Below are 20,673 nucleotides of genomic sequence, written 5' to 3'. Positions count from 1 at the left end.
ACTGTCCCTATTCTGGAAGCATAGTCACCACCATCTTTCCTGCCTTTTAGTCTCGGCTCTCTTTACTCTATTCCATCACCATGTGTTAGTTTCCTTTTTCAGCGTGAAAAAGCTGCTGCACCCAAACTGCTAATTTATTGCGTCTCCCTGACGCTACAAAACATATTCCAATATTTCCTACAAAAAGACAGAATATGAAAGAAATTAAGTCACAGTATATTAATGAAAGGACTTTTCAAATATCACCTACATTTTCAGGGGCAGAACCCCCAATTATCAATGAAGTTACTCACATTTAGTAAACAGGTCTTTCACAGGGTTATCTTGGCAGCCTTCTTCATGAGGTATCTGACATAATTTAGCCCTTTGCTTGTTCTTAACAAATGCGTATATTATTATTGCATGTAACATTTTACATATAACTCAAGATCAGAAAATGCTCTGCTTATGTAATCAATTAGGTAAATGTTTATGGATTAAAGTGTATCATTGTGCAAGGTATTTAATTATGTTTAAGCTCCGTTAAAGTTAATGGAACAGAAGTACCTGCTTAAATTCATTGCTTTTTCAGGGTCTTAATTTAAATCTGACTTTCTGCTAGGTCAAACTCTCAAAGTATTTCCAACATTCCTGTATAGCCAGCAGTTTCTAACAGCTACCATAAATAACTTCAAACACCACCATTTTTCTTGTGTCTTCCTCCCCTACCTGAAGCAGCAGTTTTAATTTCACACTGGTCTAAAGGCCAGGATTAAATACTCCATCTAGAACAAGGATAATTTGCATTAAATATCCTTCAAAAAATAATACTTTTTGCTTCAAAGAACCAAAGATTCTTCTGTTCTGTTGATCAAATATATTTATATCCAAACCTGATGGCTCAAAACCAACTTAAAAATGTGATCTTACTTACAAAATTCCTACTTTATCATAAAAGATTAAATTTTGTTCTGAAAATTCAGTAGTATTAGACATAGGATTTGCACTTATTTAACTTTACTGACCTTGATGGAGCTATTTTTTTTAATTTGTACTTTATAGTTTATCTGAGAGAGAAATCAAGTCTGTTAAAGGGCTAATGAATGTAACATAATGCTTAACAGCTGAGAAACACAAATTGATTATATGTAGAGCATTTGTTTTACTGTAAGTTTTCTAGAAAATTTTCACATGAACAACATATTTGGCTAGTTATTCAAGGTTTATAGGCATTCAGCAGGATATCTTTCATTACTCACAGGTGGCAGAGCTGTAAGTGAGGTAGACTGTCAAATAAATTTGTATCAAGCAAATTAACTGCTTGATATGTGCATGTGGTGTGTACAATGGATCAAAATGAGGTATATCAGTTTACTTAAAAATGTAGTCCATTTCATTTCACTTTCATTCCAAAACACTTATGTTAGCTGAGACTTGGCATGCTATGCTCCAACTGAAGACACATCTATTTAATAAATTGATAAATGCTTTGTAGTAGGAGCTAATAACGAAAACATATCGACGGTTAACTAACTGCTACACAGCTCCACAAATAGTCTGAATACTTTTTGTATACTGAGTTGTTCATATTTGAAATAGTTCCTCTCATTTATTCTGTCATTTGCACTGCTCTCCCAAATGTTTCGACATTCCCCATCTGTGGTTTAACTGCAGCACTTCTGCACAGATCAACCTTATCTCAGCTAGTAAAGGCAAAACACTGACACGAGAAAGAGAATGTTCCCCCAGGATCACCCTGCTGTGCAAATTTTGATTTCTGTGCTTTTTGTTCTGGGTTGATATCTTGGTTTGTGTAGAGCTATTATTAAGAAAGAAAACAGCTTGTGGTCTGTTTCATCCTCTTAAATTTCATCCCGGACAACCGGAAGCAATTCATTTAAATAATGAACCAAGTTCCCAAGAATTCTCTCAAACCAATCTCTAGCATTTAATAATTGAAGATTTTACAGTTGCAAAATCAAAAGGACACAATGCCAGTTCTGTAGGAAATTTAACGTAGTGGACAAAATTAGAGTAAGAATCTAGGTCAAAGACTCATCCCATTATGTTTTCACTTTCTGACATATTATCTATATATAACATTGGTTTGCTAGTCACAGTGAATTCTAAAGGTTTTGAAAGAACTAAAACTATTTTGAAATGGTTAATAAGCTCGTTATCTACTTAAATCCTTAATATAAACTTTGTAATTACTTATGTTTCTGCATATATGGGCATAAATTACCCTTCAGAAGAAAAAAAGGATTGAAGAGCTGCAGGATTTCTAAGTAGCAAATGTCTCATAGCAGGAATATAATGAAGAAATACATTTTGCTTGTGAGCAGGATATAATTAAAATGTTTTGTACAAAATGGATTTGAAAAGCCACATAATATAGAGGAAATGCCCAAACTCCACAAAGGAATAGTCTCACCTGTCTTTTCCTGGGGTGAGTGGAGCTACAAGATAAGGACCTAATGGTAGCATGACCTGGAATCTCCTACAAGTTGGATGTGCTTAATGAATCCAAGGGGTTCTGTTACTTGTCAGAGTCCCCATTAAATGCATCAGCATAACATTTTCTTCTCTTTTATCATCTCATGAGTTGTTTCTTCAATGGCTATGCACCGACTGTCAATACTGTTGACTCCTAAGCACTTCTACTGTCTCATTACTTGGTTGTTTCCAGCCTAATACTTTTTAGCCTTTCACAGGGCAGAATGCTCTGGCCATAGGTAACTGGCATTCATGAAATATTATATATGACAAGCTTTTTCTTCATGGACTGCACTTTGGTTCATGTAAATGAAAAATGCAAAAAAGGTGCTTTGGGACAGCTTTGAAGACCAAATATAGTAAATATATGAATTTCTTGATCTTTTGGAAGGCTATACCAAAGATGCAATGTCCTATGGAAACCATGAAAAAGATTAAGGAATAATATTAAGAAAAGCCTGGGAGCCATCCATGTTGAATTCCAAGCATGGAAAAAGTACCCTTTGACAAAAGGGTAAGAGTAATTATCAGCATGGTCAAGAACTGCTAGGCCTGCTGAGTAAGTATAGAGTGAGTTATGTCATAAATGTTACACGATTGATAAAGTATGTTTTTGTAGAAAAGAATTTTATCAATTTTATACTAGGATTCAATGCATAACTATGTTTATGTCTTCAGTCATAACAACTTCTGAGAGTATCTTAGTGACTCAAAATATCTCTTTTGCTTATCTGCATATTCTTAACAATAGGAAGTTACTAAACTCTGAGACTTAAAATTTAGAACAAGAATGGTTCATTCAATTTGCTTTTCAAAATAAAGATTCTTCAACTTTCAGTTCCTGAAAAAATAAGTGACACACACTCCTTTTCAAAACCAGAAGCATTCGCTATTGAAATAAACACTTACAAGTGGCATGAAAATCCAGACGCTTCTCAGATATACACAGAAAGGAGCAACCACACTTCCTACACGGCACATCATGCTCCCACTTCCAACAGCAAGTGACCTATGCATAAAACAAAGACTTTAATAAGAATTCTTGTAAATACAGCAAACAGTTAGAAATGCATAGACACCTGCAACACCAGTAGGATGATATGTGTCTTTATGCAATTATACTAGAAAATACTGCTACAGAATGTAAATTTCTGCTGTAGTGAAATTTAGCTGCTCCCATAATTAAGATTAAATATGATCACCATTCAGTATAGATCACAGGCTGAACAACCAGGAGTGTTAAGAAAGGCATAAGTAACGTCTAAGAAAGTATTGAGCGTTCTTCTGGTTCATCAGTGAAATCAATCAATGCACATGGGAATGAAAAATAAGTAAAAATGTATTTTACAGCCAAATAGTAGACAGCTCTGCAGCAGCATAGAAACTCGTCCCATCCCAAGGCTTTTGAACCACTGCCATTAATGCCAAGAGGAGCTGGATCTGGCCCAAGAACATAACAAAGGAAAGGAAACAAGAGCAAAACAATGAAAAATATATGGCTGGTGAAAGCTCTTACCTTACAATTGTTGGATACAGTTCTGCCGTGTAGAGATAAATAAGTCCAAATGCCACTCCTATTGAAAATTTTCCAGCCATATTTGCTAAGATAATTAATATATTGAAATCCTAATGAAAGAGAGCACAAACAAATAAATCATCAGAAAATGTTGTTGTTCCAAACCTAATTTACATCCTTCAAAAGCTGTGAAACTTTTTAAAACAATAAGTAATATTTATTGTTTTTTTTAATCAGTCTTGATAAGTAACTAGTGCCCATATAACTTTTTACCAGTCTTGGTTCATTCAAGCCCTTGGAACATTTTACCTGTGACTCCTGTGATGACAGTGTGAAATCTCTAGAGAAAATATAGAAATCTATCTTAGACTGACAGCTGCATTTTAAAGATGGTGTTTAATCAGCTACATGATTTAGAAAGAACAATTGCATTTACAGACCTCAGATTCTATAAAATAAATTTCTACTATAGGAACACTTTAAATGATATGTGACTAACCTGAGGTATGAACATAATTAAAACACAAATCAGTGCACTTGATAAAAGGAACGGAATGAGTGTGTTTCTCCTTCCCAGTTTGTCCATCCCAATGCAAGCAATGACATAGGAAGGCAACTCCACAGCACCTGTCAGTATGAAATTAATTTGATTTTAACCCATGACGACATATTCTTTTAATAACTCTGACTTCCTCTTTGCGAGGATTCGGTTAATCCAGGGGTTAGACTGATTTTAAATGCAATAAGTAAGTGAAATCTGGAGATAACCAGTGTGCTTGGCTTGTTCATTTCATCGCAAAAATGGCAACAGAAAGTAAAAATCATGGCCTAAAATGTGGTAGTGGCGGGTGAAGAAGGGACGAGTGAGTCAGGTTTTACAGCATAAAGAAGCTCCAGTTCAATTTGTGGTGGAAATGAAGCATGGAAACAGTTGGGAAATTACAGAAAACGGCAAGGGCTTGGCCCTGCTCTCCCAACACTGACATTTGTGCCTGAAAGCACTCCATTTGCCATTCTTTTGTTTCAGGTCTTTTCACACTAACGGTTTAAGAGTGCCCACTAGACATACATTGCTGGTTTTCGTATTGACACCTAGCTCAGGATTTGCCATCTTACACCTGGACTACAGAGCTGAAGCCACCGACCTCTCCCAGGTGCAGACATTGCACCCCGATATAAAAGGCAAAAAACGTTTTTTCCAGTTCTGGTTTTCTCTGACTCAGCTCTGCAAATGCCAAGAGTGGGGGCACCCACATTTTCTCTTTCACATGTCTCTTTCCAGAGAAAAACTTCTGCAGCTATAATTTAACTGGAGTTTGGCTAGAACTGTTTACAAATCATGTTTAAACATGATTTGCCCCTGGACAAATTATACTCAGCCTAAGCCAGTTTGGACATGTTTAAACCAGCTGGCTCATGAAGAATGTGACTATGTCCAATGCAAAATCAAGGAAGAACATAAGATACAACCCCGAACAAATACGCTGCATTCCTTTACTAAGCACATATAGTATGTCAATACACTTATAACATAGGGAAGCAGTCTTTTGGCTTTGTATTGGTATAAACAGGCTGCAGTTATTCACTGTATGTTAGTCTCCTGATGTATTTTTGCAATAGATGGATACAGTGATTTATGTACCAGTGTAGATATCATACCAGTGTAGTTATCTGTGCAATACTAGCATCCAATCTTCAGCACAACAGTCAGTCTACCAATGTGCTATAATATGTGACAACACAAACTGAATTCATGAAAGTCCCAGTCCTTCGGTGTGCTTATGTACATGAACAGTCACATCCACTTTACTGAGAATACTCAGATGCATAAAGCAAGGTGCATGAGTCTTTGCCGGCTCAGAGCTGCGTGCCTGATCTAGATTCCTCTGAAGTCAATAGGATATTTCTACTGATCTTAACAAACTTTGGATCAGGCCTTGAATGCAGCCTTTATAAACAACTTACATACCAAAGGAAGATTACAGTCAGGCAGACAAAATTAAAAGAATACTGCAACTGAATTTAAAAAAAATAGTTCTGACAAAACTAAAATTACTCTTGCTTCTGAAAATGGAATGAATCCTTTGTCAGTACAGACTGACTTAATATTATTAGGACTGTAAGTAATTATAGGAATAATCTTTACTGCCTTTTTCCCAGTTTGTGCATTTAACAGAGCTGTGTGAATTTGTGTTGCTGGTCCGGTTCCCTTGTTGTTTGTGTGGATCTGCTATACAGTTACAGGACAAAGAGGAGAAAATAGATTTTGGTTTTACAGCCACAAAGTCAGACAGAGAAAAATTTTGTACCTCAAAAATTAAAAAAATTTTTTTTTCCAGAAACAGTGAGATTTGAAGTGAATGGTATCCCTCTGGTGTTAGTTAGCTTTATGAAGAGTTAACATGAACATTCTTGAGCAAGGTTCATAATAGAAGGAATAAAGTCAGGAAATCAGCTGTCAAATCTCTAAACACTTCTAAATTATACATTCTAGTTCTGTCATAAGCAGAATAACGTACAAAAAATATTTACCTATGAGAAACAGATTTAAATACTCATTGCCTCCCAGATTGACCGAACTCAGGGAGAATACGTAGTATCCTAAACTCCCAGTGAACCAGACCAGCCAGACTGTAATGGTCCTTCTTGCAATGTGCCAATTACAAAACAGATCTAGGATGTTGTGCTTCTTCGTTGAAGATACGTCGTTATCACCCGTTCTGTCACTGACTAGATTGTCTTGTTGGACTGAGCAGAGTTCAGAAATTTTACAAGGAGTGCTTACTTGGTTCCATCTTGCCATTATATTAATTACTTTTTGTGCATCTTCGTATCTTTCCTCTGACAGTAGCCAAAAAGGTGTTTCTGGGAGCATCCAGCAGCACAAGACAAAGGGAAGAGTTGTTATGGAGAGAAATATCTGATAGACCCACCAGGTCCGAACCAAAAATCCCATGAGTGCCACAACCATAACTCCCACAGCAAAAAAAGCATGGACATGCATAGAAGCCCAGGTTCGAGCTTTAGTGCCAACAAATTCAGTCACATAAACAAAAGCCACAACCAGATAGCCACTTGAAACCTGGGGGGAAAGAGAGAGAGAAAAATAAGTGTAAGGTTGGTGTCTACTCTCCTTGCACAACAGCAGTAAAACCGAACAGCTAACAGTGTTCCAGATCTGTGTACATTTAATGTGCAGGGCACTGGCATGTCACACCCTGATAGGAAAAAAGCAATCCTGAAAACAAACCAACTTGAGAAAAAGCTCACTCAAACCTTCAGAATAACAGGGAACAGTATTCAGAAGTGTGGTGGGATTTTGCATGCCTCTCTTTAATTGGGGGGGGAGCCAACAAGAGAAACCTGGAAAATTTGAGCCTAATTTGCTAATGTCACTAAGCCCCTCACCTCTGAAAATCAGGTCCATTAATAGCATCACAAACTGGACACTTAAAAAAATAAGGTACACCAAAATAACAGCCACTTCTGAAAATCTTGACCTTGGCTTTTAAATAGACTATCAGTAACCTGCTTGTCAGAGAACTGCAAATTTACTGCGAATTAGTTTCCATACCCTTGCAAATTATCTCATTTACTCATTTTCTTACAATGTTGGAAGAGAATCTCATTTACAGGTTATAGGAAAACTGTTATAGGTTTTCATATGTTACTAGCCACACTAACAGAATGTAATTACCAGTGTGACCTTCATTAAAGCATTTCTTCATTGAACATATATATCTCATCATTAAAGCATTTCTTCATTGAACATATATATTTCAGTTTCTCTAGTAACACTCTAAACTCTTGGCATCTCAGAACATTAATACAGTTAGAAAACCTAGATTAGAAAATATTCCAGTGAATTATTTTGATCAGTCAATTTTCTGGTTACAAATGCTCCATTTAATAAACTCTGATGCTGAACCCACTGAAACTGCTAGGAAAGCTGCCACTGATCTCAGGGGCATGGGGTTAGGGCCTTGGACCTCCAGCTTGCAAATCAGTCCCAGTAGGCAGCGAAAACCAACAGTATCTGTCCGGTCAGAGCTTTTTGCTTTTATAAACTACCATAGCCCCTAGCATCAACAGCCAGGGGATGCAGTAGAAGGACTCCTGTTGATCTCACTGTTCAAGGCTGAAATGCCCGTGCAGTTTTCCTGACAGGGAGTCCTCCTGAGTTCTAATCAGGCAAAGGGAGGTCCAGATCCAAGGTCCTCTCTTGACTAATGCACTGCCAGCAGGAATAAAATAAATGATGCGATTATTTTCAAATTTCTTAACTACTTTAAATAACATACTATTTTTCTTGTGCTAGCTTTCTAATTTCTCAATGCATTATATAATGAAAGACTACAAATATTATAACTTCGGATGTAAAATTGTAATTTAAATTTGGTCACTAAATATATATATTATAAATATGTAAATAGATACACACACATACACACACACACAGACACACACGTACACACACATATTGGAATACTCTTAAGTATAGTATAAACATCTAGGTGTTAAACATGTCTACCTATATGCTTAGTATTTCAGATGTAGCTTAAAAGACCAAAGAGATTCCTGGAAGAGAAGTGCATCTCTCCTCCATCACTGAAAATGGCAGAGATAAAATCATACTTATTATAGATTTGTTATTTTAAGAAAAATATAGTCCATTTCTAACAAGGAGATGTGCAATGCCAGTTGCAATGCTGAAACCAGAGTTTGCTGTTCACACTTGGTATTTAATTACCAGTCCAGCAGAGGTTGGGATGGAGGAAGTACCAAACACTGCTTCATACAGATGCTTTCTATTAATTCAAAGAGGAAAAGTGTTGTTGATCCAAGAATATTCAGACTCTCCCTGCTCTGCTGAAATAAGTGCAACAGAGGGGCTTTAGAATAATGAAGTAGGGGAAGAAAGAGGAAAAAAGGGAGGTTTTCCTGAGGAGGAACATATAAAAAGAGGCAGGATGAACATCCTTTCTTACCATAGCAAGGAGAAAGCGCACAACCACAAAACTGTAGTAGTCAAATGTGAATGCCACTGCAAGGCCAAATACAAACTGACCAGCACTCGTGAACCATATAACACGCCGTCTTCCCATTCTGCAAATCATAGCAATAATAAAGTTATGAATAAACATAAACATTCTATTAAAACATTCTATTAAAATATAACTGCAACTCCAGAGAGCTCTTCTGGAAGTAAGTCTGAAGATACTGTACCCAGTGCTCTGACTCACCACAGAAATCCTGGTTAGTGCCCTCTATTTTGTTTACCACGTGAGAAAGAGAACTATTACATTTTCAGTAAATCCAACTAAACTCAAGGAAAAGAAAACACTTATGGGAGAAACTTCCACTCCAGAATTCTTGGCTGGAAGGCAAGTGCAGAAATGGGCATTACACATGGTCATTTCCAGTTTCAAGTCTAACTTCCACATAACTAATTTGCTAATTTATTCTGTCTTATTTATGAGGACAGTAGGTAAGACTCACTTTTTCAGACATTTTATATTAAGTAACGTCTACTTAGTAAGTTCTAACACAAGTTAGCTGTGACAACACATGCTATCTCTTGCCAACAGTATAAACCAATTTGGATAGTAAAGAAAGGCCTCTGTAATGGATCTTTGTCCAATTACTTAAAGTTAAATTCTCTAATCAATGACAATTACATGGCATGCATGTACAAACACAGACTTCCAGGAAGCTAGTATACTAGCAGTAAGAAAAATTATGATGTCAAACATAGTTTCCCATCAAAAACATACTTAGTAATTTTCAGTATAAAAGAAGGGCATTTGGTAAAAAGGAACCTATATTTCTGTCTTCTTCCTGTACCTCAGAGAGAAAACACGTACACCAAGCAGAGCTAGCTGTACCTAAACAAGTGAACCCACGCTATCAACAAGAAGCTCAACTGAGGAGAAAGCCTAGAAATCTGCCATAGATACACAATACTCTACTGACAGATTCATTATATTCTATTTTGTCTACAAATGTTCTGTAATACCAAATATGCTGAATCATTTTTATTCCCTGATAATATATTCTTGGATTCTTATTATCTACTCCACTGCGAACAGCTTTTCACAGATACGACTATTACGTTTGGGTGAAGAGCGTGGAGACTTCCAGGGGTGGGAGGGTGTTTGTCTGTTTTTCTCTGAGTGCTTAGTACTACATTAAAACAGTCCTGGAAAGTGAGGTTGAAATAGGAGGTATAGTGCAAACAACGACACTGCACAGTTCTTTCCAGTGCCCTCCTGTTTTCCTCTGACCCTGAGCTGAAAGATCTGTGTGGAAGGAGTCATCACGCACATTTGGTCACTAACTCCTGCCAGGATTGCCAGAAGTGATCCCAGTGGGTCCCAGCTGTCGGGCTTCTTCTGCTGGAAAATCTGTTAACTGGCAATGGGAGGAACCCACAAACTTATTTCCCACCAGCCAGGATCTGTCAGAAAATAATAACTTTCAGCTGTAAAATCTATGGTTGCAAATCCACAATTCAGAATGTGTGTATTATCTTAACTGGCTGTCCATGGCTTGAATTAATGAAAATGAGAACAATGTGATCATAACCTAATAAGTCATGTCTGAATATCAATTAATAAAGCTATGACTGATTTAAAGAGGCACAGAACAAATGTTGGCATTAAATTCTGGTTTTGTATTAAATGCAGTTTTACAAAGCCTCAGAGCAGGAGAAAGGATTGATTCCATGTGTTCTAAAAATCCATGTTATAACTGCAACACTGTAGCTTTGTGCTAACGAAGAAAAACCAGAAAACAACATGACTGGTCTGCTTTTTCTGCTCATACTGTTAGCTGTGGAAGAGGATTTCATCCTCCATGTAACAGAGCTGTTAGTCTATAAGCTCCTTTATAGAAAGAGATAAATAAAGCAGTCTTCAAATGAAAATAAAGGTACATAAGCTGCCTCAGACAAAGCCACATACAACATAGCTTAGGAATTTGAATCTAATATGGATAGCGCATTGTGTCGTCTGAGAAAACACCCAGGGTGGAGGCACTGGAGGGGAGCAAGCTGACAGAGATCCTTGGCACAGCAAGCAGGGGACTGATCTGATCGAGTCCCCCCATGCTCAGACAGACCTTTGTACATGCTGGTAAATAAGTGAAATTACAGCAAAGCTCCCTGACAACCATTTTTCTTCCTGTCTGGATTAACCTTCAAGAGCCTGAAGTTAAGCTAGTCATTCAGGGAAAAACTACAATTGGATTGCAACACTGATAAAGAAAGGTAATATATGGGTGTTTACTTTAAGAACATACGGCTTGATCAAACTCTCAAAGCTTTTGCATCAGTCCCACAGAGCTCTTTCATGACAGAGATTAGGAAATCTGTGATTTAAAAATATATGATTTTTAACCTTACATTAGCCCTTTAACTATTTATTATATCCAGAAATAAACATTTATATTTCCATGAAGAATTTCTCCTATTCATGGAAAATAAGAGGAAAACCTATTCCCAGCTTTTACTATTGCTATTACTACTTACCATTACTATTCTTGGGGGGGAGGGGGGAAATCTGGGGCAAAATACAAGCTGCACAGGGCAATTTGAGGACTCAAGGCCTAGAAGAACAGCTGTTATAAATTAGGAAACAAATTCTAAAAGCCTATTATTTGCAAAGACATTGTAAAATTAGTACTTGCTACAGCAAAAAGAACCTGAGTTAAACACATCTGTGAATAAAACAACATCAGAACCTCCGAATTCATACGTAATGAATTAAACAACAAAACCAATAGATACACAGGGAGTTACTGAGGTCTGAAGCTGCAGTTTTCAGAGGATGGCATTTTACCTGTCAGCAATATCACCAAAAATCACTGCTCCAATCAAGACTCCAAGCATGAATGTAGGCTGGATTAATTTTGCAAGCCATTCTCGGTCACAGACCAAACCCCACTCTGTAACAATAGTGCTCTTCCATTTTGTATGATCATAGAGAAATCCATCAGAACAAGAAAATTCAGACTTGTTGCCTTCATATTCATATGTGAGATTCGAACTGACTTCTCGTTTGGATCTGCTGCATTGATTAAGTTCCCAAGTTTCTCCATTTTCCAGCTGGACCACGATGTAATTTTCTGTTGATGTCCATAGTGTCCAGATATCCTCTATACTTGATCCAGAAGAGTTGTAGGAGAGAACACTACTCACATTTCCGGGGATATCACATACAAAGTTAGGAGTAACAGCCATGAACACAGAAGCTAAATAGTGGATGCCACATGACATAGCTTGAAAGACAGATGCAAAATAGACAAACGCTTGGAATCTGTAAAGGAAAAAAAAAAACAGGTTTACTGAAGAAAAGCCCCCTACACATAAAAAACAAAACCATCAACATAATTCATTTGCTAGGATCGGGCCAGTCATTTTGACAAAGTTGTATATGGAGACAACATTAAGTGTCTAGAGGTTTGTTACATAGCATTGCTTCAAAATTAGCTAAGCCCTGCAAGATACCAAAGATGAGAAAAGATCCACAAGGGAAGTCATCTGTCCCCAGGAAACATCAAGAGTCTCTTTTGTCAAAAAACAAGTGCATGCTCTTTAGTCATGCTGGACACAGACAAGACCATTTAAAAAGAAACAATTCTGAACTTAAGCACTTAATTTGCAGTAAAAACTGCCCCTCCAATTCTGTGTAGTGCATCCCTTCAAAATAAGGCTTTAGATTATTGGAATGGTTAGGAAAAAAAAACAAAACAAAATGTTGCGACCTTAGGTTCTGAGGCATAGAGATATGTACATCAAATAAAACAAACCAAAACAAATTATCCCCTTCATTTCATCTAATTGTATCCATCTACCTGTATTCCACCCAATTTCCATCTCTCTTTATTGCTTCCGAAATATGAAGATAGAATACGTGTGGACACTGGTAGATGAAGATAGAATCTGAACAGCATAAAATGCTCTGTACCAAAATGTAGCTGTAAACTGGGTTGGGTTTTGGCTTAAACAAGGTATGTAGTTATGCATTAAAGATTTTATCATAAAACAAACCTGCTAAATGAATGTTTTATGCACAACCTGGATTTTGGCATTTTAACAGCTTTTCAAAAATGCTTGAGGCGCTTTGTATATAAAATGCATATGAATTCAGAAGAAGCCTACCTATTCCTCGACACATAGGCTTGCATCTACGTTGAAATACTTGCAGTGAACTCTAGTGTCACTGAGTGCAACCTCTAGGACAGTTTCTGCTAATCTAAACAAAAGGAGTCTTTTCTTCAATTAAAAGTTAAAATTATCCACAGAACTAGTACAGTTCTCACTCAGAAAAACTAGCTTTGGTTTCACTGTCATTTTTATTCGCTGGAAGCCAATCAGTCACACTAATCTGAAAATGTACCTAATCCAGTCTTGAATTCCTGTAGTAAAGGTTATGATTAACTTGTTGCAACAGTACCTAGTCTAGGACTCATGAAGTAACTATCATCACAATATCTAATGAACTCCCGAACTATCCATACCAGAGTATATAAATACAATTTGCTGGGTGCATGGCTTTAAATTCCAATTAACCATTTCAATGGAATGGTCCTATTGTATAACCTAATTCTGCTCACCATCCTCATTCTCCTCTGCCTTTTATCTTGTGATCCTTGATTCCTCCCTTGCTAAAGGTAAGCACACTTGCCTATCCTGTCTTTCCATTGAAATTGCTGCCATTTAGATGCAGTGCTTTTTGTCCCTCTTTCTCTTGGCAACAGCTCTATTGATTTTTCCACGGCAGTCAGAGAGCTGAATTGCTAAACCCATGGCAGCAACCAGTGGCAGCTCAAAAGCTTGCTCCACTTCCCTCTTGAAGACTTACTTCACAGGGGGCTCCTCATGAAGGCGCTGTGCTGCTCTTTCACAACAAACCTTAGGAGAGATATGGTCAAGGGAAACTGCACATAACAAAGGCATCCCATAAGCCTATCCTTTCCCTGCCAAGAGAACTGTTTCTTGAGGACTGAGTAGCTTAGTCGTAAGCCAAAGCAAGGCTAACCCTGCTCTAAAAGGCTTTTGGACTATCTTGGACCAAAAAGGAGCAAAGGTTATTCTGAGTCACCTTCATCCCTCTATTAATGCAGAAAAATATGATCAGCAACATTTTTTAGTTCTTCTTTCATAGCATTATTTTAACTGTAACTGTTCCCATCGAAAGAGAGCAACCCAATTTACAAATAACAGAGCAAGAGCAAATTCTTCAACTCAGGCTATTGCTGCAGCATACAGAATGATGGAATCAGGACTAGAAGACCCCTAGCAAATTAGCAAATAAAATCCCCAGAAGCTGGTGCAGATATGTCTTCTACTAGCTAAGAAAAAGTGGCATATCTGTAACCAGGATCCCCAGTATTTTCAGTATCTGTCATTATGCATCAGGAAATCCCAGTATCAGATAGCCCACTTGGTATTTCCCCAGACATGGGAAGAACGAAGTAATTTAAAACCCCTGTACGTTCATCTTGAGTTTGCTAATTAGCTCTCCTAGTACAACCGACATCATTTCTCTTCTGCCCAGTAAAAGTGAGCAAGAAGAAGACACTTATGCCCTTTCCTGTTGGAGAGGCCTGAAAGAAGATAACAACTTGTAAGGATACTGGCTGAGAAGATGGCATGAACCAATGCACAATGGCATTTTTGTAAAACCCAAATCCCCAGAGCATCACCAGGGCTATAATTTAGAACATTTCTAGCTAATGTCTGTACTAGCTTCTCCCTTGAGAGTTTTATCTTATCTCTTCCTGAACACTTCTTGTGATTGTGCTGCAATAACCAGTTTTGACAGACTGCTCCACTGTCAAATCTTTCTGTTGGAAAGTTTCTCATTATATCTAATCTCAATGTCCCCTTTTTCAGTGTAAGGCTATTAGCAGCTTATAAAACATCCTTGTGCAACCTTGAACAAATCTTCCTTGTCTTTTATCATTTCTTTGTAGAGAATTATCAGTTATCCCCCTCTGGTTACTTTCTAAAACTATATAAATTATAGTCCCTTACCCTTTCCTCATGTTTCCTTCCTCTATAAGAAGCAAGAAAGGATTTATTTTAAAGAAATATCTGTGTCATACTGTATCCCATCCATCTTTCAAGGGTTAACTTAGAACTAGATATATTCTTGTAAAAGTGTTCTTCCATTTTCAATATCATGAAAATCTTACTCATCTCCAACAAAGAAAACTGTTCCATAGTTTCATTATTTTCCTTACCTAATTTGCAGCACCTATTCTAAGCACACACAAAATGTGAAATAGGATGCCAGATATATGGTAATAAATATAATTTATCCTGCTTACTACTTAATTTAAGAACAGAAAAAGCTGTGTTTTTACAACAAAATGGCTGTGTTGTTGCAGATTCCTGATGGATGGATTGCACTGCAGTTTTCATCTCTAACTGCTCAATAAAAAAGCCAAGGAGCAGGCAGGGAAAGCAGGGAGAGGGGAGAACAAGGCCTGATGTGACACCATGAAAGAGTTTGACAGCACTAGTGGCTGAAGGCATCGCACAGCCCCGCCACCACACTGATGTGCTGCTCCCCTGTTTGTAAAAACTACCCACTCTGGTCTCCAGGAAAATTCCACAATGGGCTAGCTAAGTCTCTCTATATATGTATGTATATGTTTAAAAAAAAGAAAGTCCTCTTTTGCTATGAAGGCAAAAATCATTGCTGACTACAGCACAGTGTTGTGACACTACTGGACTGAAGAGCCCAGCCTTATGAACTGCTGAGTAGCTGTGGTGGGTAGGAAGAGTTTTTCTTCCACAAAGACCTACTGCATAGAGGTTGGGAAATTTGTAACTTGTACAGTTACAAAAAAGGAGCTAATTAGGCAGTCAGTGACAACATACAGAAAGCATGAAAAGTATGTAGGGAGGATGATGTGTGGGATGGGAGAATATTAAAGATGCATTGAACTTTCCTTGCGAGAACAGCTGAAGAGTGGGCAAAGACAGAGAAAGACGGAGAGCTCATGGCAGACACAGGTTTCCTAGAACAGAAGTTGGGGCAGCAGAGGGGGCCGAGCAAGGAGGAATGGAAAGCCGCTGCCTTTCTCATTTGCTACATGGCTGGTCTGGGATCCCCCTCTGGACGGCCAGGTGTATGAGTTAAAACTCAAGCCCTCTTGGTGTGGCCACATCACTATTCTCCCCACTCTTAAAACTCTTGTGTGCAGGTGTGGGGCTGCTGCTCACCCCGTGCTCACGCTACTGCTGAGCAGTCTCTCCTCTTCATGGGAGGACTTGCGGCAGGGGGCAGAGGAGGCTGGGGACCTCTCCTCAGGATCCTGGAGCACCCACAGCAGCAGGCAATAAAAGGAAGAGCAGTATCACCTCTTGGGCACTAACACACCTCAGTACAGCTCCACGGTGGCAGTAGTCACAGCCGAAGGCAGGTAGGTCGCACACTTTGCTGACCCTGAGACACGGGTTAAAGTCTACGTTGTCCTTGCTACGCACTGTAAATGATTAACTTTTTTCCCTAATTCCTAATTTAGGAACACCAGACTGATAAGAAACTCCTCTGTTACTGAGTTTAAATCTCTCTACTGCAAGCAACCATGTAACATAAACCCTTTAATAACATCACCATCCCTGAAATAAGAGATAACTGCCACTCATGCATCAAAACATAAAGAAAATAACATTGCAGTAGTGATAAATACTATGGAAAATCACCAAGAAAAAGGCAAGGCTTCTCTAATCAAAGCCTGCCATTTATTTTCCTATTATCGCAAAAAAGACAATTTTTGGAGTGTATATATTATATGCTAAAATACAAACGTTATTAGTGATCTTCACATACATCAGATTAGGTGCTATATATATGTATATTGCTGCAATGAGTAATTTTCAAAAACATATTTTACTGATATTTTTCTTTTTCAAAAATATACTTTTTGCAATTTGTAAGATCCGTGGACATGATGACTGTCCTAGAAGGTATAATAATCTCTGGTTCTTCACAGTGTTTTTCCATCGCTTTAGTGACTTGCCATGGGAGATTTGGCAAGCACATTTTGTCACTCTTGCCAGGAATGTCAAATATAGAAGTCAAGAAGACTTTGTAGGTTACTGTTCCAGTATAGGAAAGCTTAATGAATGCCAGAAGTCAAATGAGCATAAAACTGTCTTCATGAAAGCTTGAGCAAGACACAGCATGAAAATATTCCAGTCTTCCTTACAATATTTCTGTGACATTTCTCAATAATTCTTTTTCAGTTTACAGTAAAAAAGACTTCTATATTTTCTGATTCTCTTAGTGTTCCACAAGTTTTATGATCTCATCAGTGAGAAAAGCAAATGTTATTTTCATAATTTCAAAAGGAGAAATATTTTTGCATAATGAACCAGATGTCAAAACACTGTCACCGTGGCTGGAGCTTCATGACACAACATATTCTGTGGCACTGTCACTGTAAAGTATTTCCTCCCTCCTCCTTTCATGATGTTTATTCATCCCTGAGATACAGTGCGCTCTACCCTCAGTTGCGGTGGAATATTTTGTGTGGACTGGCTGTGAATTGTATCTGGGAAACTCATTTGTCTTGAAAAAAGCTGTCAAAAGAGATGATGATTGAAAAAATCAAGTCAGACCAGTTGTTAGATCCAATTAACATCGCATCCACGCAAACAAGCCAGGCCAGCCTGTTTGAGAGGCAGTTGATCTGGGAGGCAAAAATATCTGAACTGGACCTTATCGCCACATATATGTTGGAGAATGAGGCCTCAGCCTTCAGGAACTTTTACCACTGAAAGTTACTGCAGTGTATAGATGGAACAGAACTTGTTGATAGACCCTAATTTTATGTTAACTATGAGATTTGTGACAGTATCTGTTTTCTTGTCTGTCCTTCAAATAAGGAAAAAATAGGGGCAAATCTATTAGGTATTCCTTAAAAACTAATAGAAAATTAAAAAAAAAAATTCCGTGTATCACAGAGTATCAAGGCCGTTCTGTGATTAGCTAAAGATTTATACTATTCCACAGGTTTTACAAGAACTATTTTTACTGTTTGTCTTTTCAACCACCTTGTTAGCAAATTGCTTGCTCTCAGTCAGAAAACACTGCCTGTTTTTGTTGTGCAGAGTACCCTCAACAGGATGGTTTCAGTGGAAAGAAAATCTCCAGATATTTACTACATTTGAAAGAATTTTTGTTCAGTAACCACTTTCACCTCTGTACTCCATCCTTGTTTTGTAATGTGAGAAAAAAGACTTAGTATTCTTTCCACTCTAAACCAAAAAGCTATGAATAGTGCACTTAACACATTTATTTTTTGAGAGGAAGGCAGCTGAATGAGACTTGAGAGTAGTATATTTGCTACAGTACAGCAATGCTGGTTTGGAAGCAGCCTTAAATATACAACAGACGTGGTCTTGTTTGACTTACAGTGTCAAGAAGAGTAAACTTCCTTCCCTCCTAAGGATGGTTTAAACTACGCTAAGATTTGGTTTCAGCCTACATCAGCAAGATAGTCATTCCCAGAATCTGTTTTCAGTGGAAGAAGATGCTGTGTTAGATATCTAATTTAAACATGCCAATAGCATAGACTCAGCAATTAGAAAACCTAGAGAGATAGGAAAGCCCCAGGAAGTACTTATCACCACCAGAGACAATGTGTGCATCAACATGCAGTCACCAAACAGCAGACACTTACCAAATCATTCTTACAAGATTTTAAAACTGATTTACTGAAGAATTGTAACACTTCTATCCCAATACACTCATGTACATTTCCACTGTGATCAACATGAGCCCAGAATTCGTTCACTGGGGTCAGGAAGAGATATACATTGGCTGCTCGCTACTGCTACTGCGCATTCGATGTAACAGCTTAGCTGAAGAAAGTCACGCCAGTGTAAAAACTGAGAACCAGACCTACAAAATTAAGGACAATATTTTTAAAATTCTTTCTTTTCTTTTCTTAGAAAAATGATCTTTGCATTATGGATCTATAGCTGAGCATCAGAAAAGCAAACTCACTCAAAAGTAAGGTGATTCCAGCACTTTTGCAGTTGAAAGAGGAGGTGTTTTACACTTATACAAACAACCATTTTTCATATACCTTTTATCCATATGCATTGTTTTTACACTGCCTGGAATAGTCATTAAAAAATGTTGTTGCCAACCACCATAACACAGTGATAGCTGAGGTATTATATGCCTCCTATATTTGAGTTTCAAGGTATTGTGGAAGCAATAACAACAATGTTACCTTTTGTAGGTTTTTTTTTTGAAATGTTGACTATTTGCTATGGCCATTGCAGGTCTTTTGTATTGCAGTGTCTAAGTGAACAACTTTCCACATACGCAAAAATACAAGATGAAAACTCTCCTTAAATTAAAGCAAGCAACATCAGCTTAAACTTTGTAAGCTCCAGAATAATGCCAATTAAAATTTATGCCAATTTATGCCATGCCAAAGGAGTCTAAGAATGGCAAAATAAAAATTTCATTCTGAATGCAAGAAAAAAAGTCTTTCCTACTCAAAATCTTTACCAAAAAGAGGATGCAAATTCCCTCTTTTTACCATATTACAAGCTTATTGCTGATATTCCGGTGTTCCTTCTCCACTGTAGCAAACAAACACTAACTGCCAGAAGATTCCAAGCTTTAAGAAATATAATTGCAAACTCTTAAAGTTTTTCACCTCTCTTGAAGCTTTCAACTGATTTTTTAATATATTTTTCTGCACAGATCTAAGGCTGAAATTTAAAGAAAGTCAAGGCTGCTTGATTTTGGTTAACTGAACATATCCAACTAATTAGTTATATGATGCCCAAAAACATATTAGGAATTCTTTTTTGCTCTGATCCCTTTTTTTACTCAAATACTTTAAATGCTCTTGTAACATCCTGTGTCCTGTTCACCCGATCACTCTTCCTCATTCTGAGGTACTCACAACCTCGGTGCAAGCCACAACCTTGACACATTTCCTGGGCAGGGGTTCCCTCAGTCTCACTGCCTACATCCTGAACTGCTCCTGCAGCCCTTATGAACCCCATAATGTAAAATCAGACAGCATTAATAGGCATAAGGAACTCACTTCTTCAACAGCTTTTTTTTATCCAAACAAAAAAGCGTGTTCTGTTTCAACATCATCCATTATCAAATTCAATCCAAATATCCAGATGCTGTGCAAGGAATGCCACTCACCACTGCCTCGTGAGAACTATACAGTAACCATCATTTTGGTAATGGGCAATCTTTCCTTTAATTAACGTATTTTCAGGTAGCGTAATTCCTGCATAAAGCTACCTTTACTTAGTGCTTAGATTTCTTTTTTTACAACTGTTGCAACAGTTCTTTGTTTTTGATCATCTAAACTGTGCACATTAGTTTTCTGTCTTCACTTGTGATAAAATAAGCTCGTTGATAAATATTTTTCAATCATTTAATCACACAGCTTTCAGCTATGGACAGATATGTACAGCAGAAAGGGCAGTTGCTGTTAAAGATGCTCAGATGTTTCTTGTTCCTCCTTTGCCCCTGGAGGAGAGCCAGCCAGGTGGAAGGTGTGCTCACACCTCTGCCTACCCAGGCAGTCTCTAGCAGAGAGATCTGCACAACCTCTGTGCGTAACAAGCACCAACCAAACATCTCCTCTTGCTTGCTGTGAGCCTCAACTGCAGTTTTTCT

At 37.7% G+C, this 20,673-nt stretch overlaps 1 protein-coding gene across 1 annotated transcript in view; it reads right to left on the bottom strand.

Moving 5' to 3' along the window:
* SLC22A16 (solute carrier family 22 member 16) overlaps positions 1-20,673 on the bottom strand; it is a 44,667-nt gene that overhangs the window by 5,291 nt on the left and 18,703 nt on the right. Inside the window, exons 2-7 of the mRNA XM_067293860.1 lie at positions 11,830-12,306; positions 8,980-9,097; positions 6,524-7,073; positions 4,491-4,618; positions 3,992-4,101; positions 3,385-3,484 (exon numbers count right to left, since the gene is read on the bottom strand). Of these exons, the coding sequence (XP_067149961.1) occupies positions 3,385-3,484; positions 3,992-4,101; positions 4,491-4,618; positions 6,524-7,073; positions 8,980-9,097; positions 11,830-12,306 (1,483 nt within the window). The remainder of the gene's footprint in view (positions 1-3,384; positions 3,485-3,991; positions 4,102-4,490; positions 4,619-6,523; positions 7,074-8,979; positions 9,098-11,829; positions 12,307-20,673) is intronic.

The sequence above is a fragment of the Apteryx mantelli genome, chromosome 3, assembly GCF_036417845.1.
Source record: "Apteryx mantelli isolate bAptMan1 chromosome 3, bAptMan1.hap1, whole genome shotgun sequence".
Lineage (NCBI taxonomy): Eukaryota > Metazoa > Chordata > Aves > Apterygiformes > Apterygidae > Apteryx > Apteryx mantelli.
Note: the sequence above shows the minus strand (reverse complement) of the source record. Positions and strands in the feature narration are given on the sequence as shown.